Here is an 8881-nt window from a genome sequence, read left to right as displayed (position 1 = left end):
AACAACATTAAATATAAGTGACTTAATTTGTTAATAATTAATGTTTAGTGATATATTTAATGAAATTATAAATTTGTGACTTAAATAAAAATTAATGCTAAATTAAGTGATTTATAATGTAAATTACTGTATTATTTCTATTTGTAATAAAGGAGACAGAAAGGATTGCCATAAGTGATTTATAATGTAAATTATTTAATATTAGTTTTATTGTAAAAAATGCTTTTTAACCAAAAAAAATTACCAATTTAAAGGATTAATTTGTTTGGAACTTGACAAGCTTGGGGAGAATTGAGGATAATGATGAGTGGCCAACCCTGTTTGCAATAATGTGTTCACTTATATGGAAAAGTCACAACAATTTTATTTTCAATAACAACTACAACAATATTGATGATGTTGTCAGAACAAGTGTGGCTTGGGCTACAAGCTTTAAGAATTTAAAGTTAGGTGAAGTCTATTATGACCAAAGAATAAGATGTGAAGGCTGGATGATACTAGAGAGAGGGTGGACTAAGCTAAATACTGATGGAGCAGTCTCAGTCTCTAATGGGCCTGCTTAAATTAGAGGTGGAGAGGAACCAATGTTCAAGGTCGAGGAAAGAGCTATTTTAGAAGGACTAAAAACAACATGAGAGTGAAAACAATTTTAATGGCATTGTGGCAAATAATAGGATTTCGGAGTTACGATTGATTTATCATTTCTTAAATCGTGATTTAAAAGTACATTTTCGACATATTTTTAGAAACTACAATAAAACTGCTAATCATATTATTAAAATTGCAAGTTAAAATTACAATGAAATGCATGGCTTTTTATGGTGTTTCCTGTTAAAAAAGAAAAAAGAAAAAAGATAACCAAGCCCTCTTAGTGGCTACAAAATGTTGTCGTTTTAACAGCTGTTTAAGAGCGGGTGAAAAAAATGAAAACGGAACCAAAAGAAATGAATTTTAAGGAGTAAAGGCGCAAAGTGGCCGACTCCGACTCGCCGCTCCCACACTTACGCAACGCAACGCCTCATTGAACAAAGAAAGTGGCGGTGGTTTAGGGTTTTAGCAGAGCAAAAACATAGAAAAGAAGGAAGTAGGTAGGCATGGTGAAGCTCACGGCCGACTTGATTTGGAAGTGTCCTCACTTCTTCAATGCCCTCAAAGAGCGAGAATTGGATCTTCGAGGTGCTGCTTCTCCCTTCTTCCGCTCTAACCCTAACCCTCATAATAATGTTCTCAAAATTCCCTTTCTTTCCTTTTTCCCCTTTCAGGTAACAAAATTGCTGTAATCGAAAACTTGGGTGCTACCGAGGTGTGTATTACTTTGTTTGTGTCAATTTTTAGTGCATTCATAGCTTTAATTTACTGGTGGGTTCCTTTTTTTTTTGTTACATTTGCTCAATTGATAGGACCAATTCGATACCATAGATTTATCTGACAATGAGATTGTGAAGCTGGACAACTTCCCTTATCTTAAACGCTTGGGTACTTTACTTATAAACAACAACCGAGTTACTCGTATCAATCCCAATATTGGGGGTAAGCTTTGAATCAACACTTCAATTTCCCTTGTACTTTAGCATGTGCCCTTTGCCTTTTGATGTTGTCTCTTGGTAGGAAGGCTCTTATGCTGTTCACATTTCCCTTTCTTGCAGAGTTCTTGCCAAATTTACATACGTTGGTTCTCACAAATAACCGGCTGGTGAACTTAGTGGAGATTGACCCTCTTTCATCACTCCCTAAGCTGCAATTCCTTAGCCTGTTGGATAACAATATTACAAAAAAACCTAATTATAGGTTATATGTGATTCACAAACTCAAATCACTCCGTGTTCTGGATTTCAAGAAAGTCAAAGCTAAGGTGATTGGATATGCTAAACTATTATTTTGTCTTTTTATACGGTTTTAATCTGTTATGTTATGCATTTGCTGTTGCCTATGTGAAATTGCTGTGTTTAATTGAGAAACTTCTGGCAGCATACCTGTATTTATTCTCCTGATAGTATTTGCCTGACTGAGCCTTTAGCTTTGTAAATCTGAACTTCCTTTTTGACATTGTTTAATTACTTCATGGTTTGGTTTGAATATATATTTTGCAGCAGCACGTGTAGGTTCACGTAATGCTGTTATGTGGTGACTGATTGAGAATTAGATAATCGATGGAACACTATTAGATGTTAGAATGGTATCTTAGTTCTTCTTCTTATTCTTTTCTGGCCTCGTCTTCATCATTGGTGCTCTGATTACTAGGAAAATACATCCCGAATTTGGATTTTTGTTTAAAATGACAAATCTCTCTTTTAGTCTAATGGTCTAGTATTGCTCATCTTTAACTTATCTCTCAAATAAACACTATACTATAGGATTGAAACTATAGGATTGAAGTATTTATTTGATGTTACTTAAGCATTTCTTTTCTCTTCATCTTTGGGTCGGTGGGGAAGAAAGGGTGGGTGTAGGGGTGGGGGGCTAAATGTTCTGATTTTCGTAGTTTCTATTCCTCATGCAAGTATTACTATTATATGAATTATTTTTCTCATAATTATGCTTCATGGGTCACAGGAGAGACTAGAAGCTGAAAATCTCTTTGCATCTAAAGAAGCAGAAGAGGAAATAAAGAAAGAATCTACAAAGACAGTTGCACCAAAAGAGGTACCAAATGTTTCAGAAGTTGCAGAGGAAGAACAGATGCCAAAAGTGGTTGCCCCAACACCTGAGCAAATTCTAGCTATCAAGGTATTGCCTTTTCCTCATAATACTAGTTTGAATCTAGGATAATAAAGTTGATAGTGTTTTAGTTTTCATAATGGTTATTTTTTTTAATGTGTTTGGCTTTTGCATCTTAGAGGGACTTGAGAGAACTTTATCCGGGACAGGATGAAATAAAAGAAATGATAGAAATTAAGGGTAAAATGGAAGAACCTGCCTTCTGACTACCTCAGTTGCTCACTGAAAAGTATGCTTGGATACCATTTACATATGTGGTAGAAACTTCAAAAGAGCATAATAGTTGAACTGCCTAACAAGAATCTCAGCCAACTTCGTTATATGTTATGATGCATGCATATCTAGATTTTGTTGCTCCGAATCTTCATTTTTCTTGAGGTATTTGTGTTTGGCACTCATATCTGATGCTTGGGTATGGAGGTAAGACCGCAGGGATCCTCCACATGGAAAAAACACAGATCTTACCATACTTTGCTATATATTATGATGTATATTTAGACTTTGATGCTCCAAATCTTCATTTTTCTTGAGGTATTTGTGTCTGACACTCATAACCAAACCCTGGATATGGAGGTACATCCTGTAAGGATCCTCCACGTGGAGAAACTTAGATGGATCTTACCATACCCGTGTTAGATACATACCCATATCTGACACGCTCTTGAGTCCAAGTAACAAAGTATTTAGACTCTCATTTGAGGTTTGGTCTAAAAGGTAAAAAGGCTCTCATTTTAGAAATACACATTAGTTTTGATATTTGCTCACTTTGAATTTTAAAATTTAAATAATTTAATTGTCTTATTATTTTGAATCACTCTTAACTAAATAAAATTCAACTTAAACAAGGGAAAAGATTTATTAGGCCAATGGCCATTACCTTCATGCACCGCATTCTAGGTTGGTAGCAAGTTACATGTCCATTTCGATTTTTGAACCAAATGATTACATGTTTCAAGTATCCTTTTGGTGCCAAAAATTCTTAACTAATAATGGTATTTAGGGGAAGCCTCCTTTTTAATTTCTTCAGTAATAGACTATGTTGGATTCCAATCTTGATGACATGAATCATAAAATGAGAATTATGATTACTAATGCAGTTACTTAAACAGTTTTAGTGCTTAAGGGTGATGTTTGATGCATCTCAAAAGAGTTTAGGATTAGGATGGTAATAGATTGGGTATCTGCAACTTTTTAAATATCTCCCCAGTCTAAGTGTGCTTAATCTACCCTATCCTGATCCGTTTATTATATGCTCCCTTTTTGTAAATTACTATCTGATTCTGTATTAGTTTTAAAGAGCAATATCGATGGAATATACATATATTTTAAATATTCAAATTCATTAAAAATATTTTAAAAAATAAAAATAGAAATTAAATAAGAATTTTGTATTTAAATGGATATTGGATGTCCAAATCTGTTATCCGTATAAGCAAAATAGATTTGAATATCCAACACTATCCAAACAAAATTAAATCAGATCCAGATAACTGATATTGCAGAGTTAATATCCTAATCTTCCGTGAATAGTAAGCTTAATTGAATCTGCAATATCCGAATCCACTAAAACAGTTAGGTTTTTTACTATCCATTGCCATCCTGAGTGGTGGCTTCAGGAACTGTTTACAAATACGAAAGGGAGTCTTGTTAGGCTTGGTGATTACAATAAAGCTTATAAATCTAATGAAGTGGAACTAAAATGTCCTTGAACCTCACAAAAGAACCTGTTAGGCAGTTTGCTTCAATCACGGTCATAATTCATAAAACGTTAAAACTAAATAGTTCTAAAATGTCCCTGAATCTCTTGGAAAACCTGTTAGGCAGTTTGAAGCTTATAACAGGCTTAGTTGGGAAATGGGAATTGCATTTTTACGATATAAACTACCAAAGTTATTAGGAGTGCATTTGGATTAAGAGATCTTGGAAAATCTCTGATGACTGGAAACCTCATTGCAGGTCTTCTTCCTTTGTTTGGTTTGATGAGAAATATAACAAACTCAGTATCTTTGTATTCTTGTATCTCCCAAGTATGACCTGTTCTATTGACCATCTTCTTACCTTCCCAAGGAGTTGAGACTAAAGTACTGTAAAGTCAGATCAATGGTTCTAAGGACAAAATACCCCTAGTTATGCCACAGAAATGAATGGTAAATGACTTAACCATACATTTGGATCCCATTTTACATTATTACTTTATAAAGAAGGGGGTCAGTATATCAAATTAATATGAATTCGAAAATGATTAACTTGAAATCATGTTAGAGAAATATGCTGGAAATAGATTAGGTTTTACCAGGTAAGGCTATGCTTGAAACCAAGTATGGGAAGTTTTCCATGTAGGACCAAAAATAATGGTATATTGTTCTACAAATTAGATGTCTTAATCTTGAGTCTGGGAGCTACAAGCAGAAAATGAAAGGATTTAATAAGAGTAGAAAGCAGTGAGTAAGGTACCCCTTGTTTATTGCTCCAGAACAAAGTGTGAAAGGGTAGATTGGCTTATATATTGACCTAGTCTGGGTAATGGGTTGAAATGTAAGGATTATCATTTATTTTTCCATGATATCCTTGATAGGCCAAAATGTAATTTGACATGGGATAAATCTGTCTATGATTTAAAATTTTTAGTGACAAATACTTCTCTTATCAGAAGGGCTTCAAAGATATTATGGTTTAAGATTTGTCACCCCCCTTTTAATTCCCTTCCTTTCTATCAGATTGATCTACAAACATGGGAGAGGTTCCACTACCCCCCTCTTCCCTTTTCCTTTCCTTCTAACCAAACATAGGATCGGGTATTTGAACAAAAAAAGAAATGAAAAGAACATAGGATCAGGAAATTTTCTGTACTTCAAAGCAATTCATGGCAACTTTTAAGTTCCAATGTAACATTGACCTCCGTAACATAAGTTTGTAGTTTTTCCTTTCTTCATAGTTATTGCTTAAGGCATAATTGCTTTATGCCTCGATTTAAGAAATTTTATTACATGATTGAGTTTGATTTGTATTCGCAAAGATTTGGAGGGGTTTTACAAAGTTGCCAATTTAATTCACAAAGTTGTTGACACGATGTCTTAGGTGCTCTTTACTTTCTTTTCTATTTCTAGTAGATTGTATTAGTTTCAGATTCAGTCTTGCAGTTGAGGTTGGCAGTGATGTCTACTGATCTGATGCATGAATATGCAAAAATCACCACTGCTTGATGGACTCTGTGAAGTGTGAACATGTCAATTAATTTATTTTTTTCATACTCTTTTAGTTTCCAGAATACTGTTATATTTTTTGTCCAACTCAAAAAGCACATCCCACAAAAATATTGAGCAAGAAGATGCTTGTTGAGTTATTGCGATAGAGCACACTTAGAGTAGACACATCCCTCTGAACAGTCTATGTGAAAGCTTACATATTTTACATATGTTTTAAGATTGTGGCTAGAGGCACCCACACTTTTATGCGCCCTCATCTAACCAGCAGCATTAATGGGAAGGAAATCATACATGTATGATAAGAAGTGTCTAAATGAGTGGTACTTTTGAGAATGCTTGAGCAACCTTCTGACATTAGTTACATTTGGCAGTAAGGTTTAAAATGTAAAAACAGTGTTTGTCAATAACTGGGACTGATGTCTGGACCATGTTGCTAAATTATTTTCTTGTGCACTAATTTTTAATTTGCCTGCATATTTGTGATCTTTTTGTGGCTTTAACTACATAAATGGTCATTGGTAATTCTTGTCATGTTTTAAATGACTTCTGCATCTTTTGTAGTGCATCACTATGGCTAAATTCTGATATGGTTTAGATTTATTTGGTATGCAGGCGGCTATTGTGAATTCTCAGACTTTGGAAGAGGTTGCAAGACTTGAAAAGGTGATTACTTAATTGCAGGAGTGGCTTTTAATGACAGTTGTCGTTTAGATTTCTTTCTTAATTCTAACTTCACATTCTGGATGTCTCTTTGCTTGAGCAGGCATTGCAGACAGGTCAACTTCCTGCAGATTTGAAGATTCCCGGTGATGATACCAATGCTGCTAAAGGCGGAGATGAAAAAAAGGTTTCTGATATTCAAAATGAGTCCAATGTTGAACCAGATAATATGGATGAAGACAAGAATGAAGAACCTGCACCCATGGAACAGGTATGTTGATATTTACCATGAGGATTCTGAATTTTATTTGTGCTCATATGAGCTTTTTGTGTAGATATTTTAAATTGTTTTGGCTTATTGGAAGGTTTGGTACATGCATCCTTATATGCATTCTGTTTTAAAGCTTAAACCGAAACTTGAATGCTATAACAGTTATTCGCAAAGATTTTTTTCAAGATAATAAATTTACCTTAATGACTTATGGTAACAAATCTGTTTTTATGTATTTTTATTTGTTTTAATGGACCCTTTATTAATTACTTGGTTAAAATTAATTTAGATGTCTTTATTTTTTTAATAGTTCTTATCTCCCTTAAAATTGTCTCTGCTTGACTTTTCATGGTCAAGCATATCCAGCTTTGAACTCTTTTATATATACGTGTTTTAAACGATCCTTTATTATTATTTTAGTTAAAGTTAATTTAAATGACTATATATTTGCTACTACTTTGATATAAAAGTTGTTATTGATTGATTTTTCATGAAGTATATCCAATTTTAAGCTCCTTTTAGTTTGAACTTGTAAGTGATTAAATGAAAAAAAGAAAAGAATTTCCGAACTTTTGAGTGAGGGAGTTTATATATGTACTATATAGAATTTGATCGCTAAAATACAAAATAGTTTTAAGACAAAATTGATCAGTCAAAAGTCGAATAGTTTTGTATCTCCATGATGGTGAGAATATACTTTTTGTTGATGTATCTCCATGATGCCTGTATCCTTATTTTGTAAAAATCACTGTCATATAGTTTCTTTTTCTGTATTGCATCCTGTGTATGTGTGCATGCATATTTTTAAAAATGGCTGCCCGACTTAATTTAAGTGTTAGGTAGAATGGGGTTTGGGTAATTTCTGCCCCATATATTAAAATAAAAACAAAAAGGGAAACAGCTAAAAAGTTATAAATGATCTATCTATTAACTAGCTTAAAAGATACAAAGCATCCTTGAGCTCAAATTTGACTTATAACAAAGCTTGAAAATAAAAGGTCAGCTAGACCATTTTTAAGTTTGATGATTGAGCTAAAAATGGTTTGAGTGTTGAGAAAATTTTATTAAATTTTGTCTGGGATTGTAGTTCAGTGCGAAGTTGCTCAGATCCTTAGACTTCATAGACAAATTTTCATGACAAGTTAGTTTCATGTGTGATCAATATATAGATGATTTTATGTGTTTTATCTTGAAGTAAGTTTCACGTATATGAATGTATTGATGTTTCTAATATGTGTTCATGTGCCATGTATGGTTAATATGGTAAGTGGTCTCATTATTTATTTATTTATTTATTTTATTTGTTGTTTCAGGAATAGCAGCCAATCAGTTGGGTGCATTGTTGAATGGCAACAAAGGATTTGGGATATCGATTTTCGTAGTCTAAAGGATAGTACTCAGCTCTATTTTGTTTGGATATTGAGATATGGATTATAGCTCCTTTGTTGTGCTACTGGTTTTGACATAGTTGTGAATGCATCTGGCGTGGATTTTATTAAGTTGATCCTTTGGATATTAGACTTGGTGCAAAGGTGATGGGAGCGGAACGCCCAGAGATGGTTGAGAATATGATTCTAAACATCGAATCAAATTACAAACTCCAATCTTATATTCACATTATAAATTTCAATTTAATTAAAAGTGATAATTATCTCATTGAAAAGAAACATCTAATTTAACCCAACATGATTTGTGGTTAAGTATTCTTTCAGTTTCAAAAGAAATTGGAAGCACCTGGATCTGATGTAAATTCGAGAGGTAAAAAATTGTGCAAGAATCGCTTGTGAAAGAATGCCCTCTTTGGCTCTTTGATAGAAGGAGCTGTTAGGGGAATGGGATTGATGGAAGAATTGGACAAAGACTGTTTGGGACGAATACGCTGCTAGTCTTTTGGATGCGGGATTTCCGCTCTTAGGGGAATATCCGCACTTTTAGTCCACTCTGAGACATCTATTAGACCGTGGGGCATGAACACGAAGGGTCGACTTTCACGTGCCTTAGAGGAGAAATTGACTTTTTTCTTTTA

General features: G+C 33.8%; 1 protein-coding gene across 1 annotated transcript; it reads left to right on the top strand.

Moving 5' to 3' along the window:
- The first annotated feature begins 889 nt into the window (after positions 1-889).
- Positions 890-8354, top strand: LOC107896860 (U2 small nuclear ribonucleoprotein A'). The gene is made up of 8 exons (XM_016822156.2): positions 890-1176; positions 1263-1303; positions 1401-1530; positions 1647-1852; positions 2554-2727; positions 6537-6587; positions 6688-6855; positions 8169-8354. Exons 1-8 carry the CDS (start codon positions 1095-1097, stop codon positions 8172-8174), a joined length of 858 nt encoding a protein of 285 aa, XP_016677645.1. The 5' UTR covers positions 890-1094; the 3' UTR covers positions 8175-8354.
- The last annotated feature ends 527 nt before the right edge of the window (positions 8355-8881 follow it).

The sequence above is a fragment of the Gossypium hirsutum genome, chromosome A10 (genome assembly GCF_007990345.1).
Source record: "Gossypium hirsutum isolate 1008001.06 chromosome A10, Gossypium_hirsutum_v2.1, whole genome shotgun sequence".
NCBI lineage: Eukaryota > Viridiplantae > Streptophyta > Magnoliopsida > Malvales > Malvaceae > Gossypium > Gossypium hirsutum.
The sequence above is the reverse complement of the archived record's forward strand: the minus strand, read 5'-3'. Positions and strand labels throughout refer to the sequence as shown.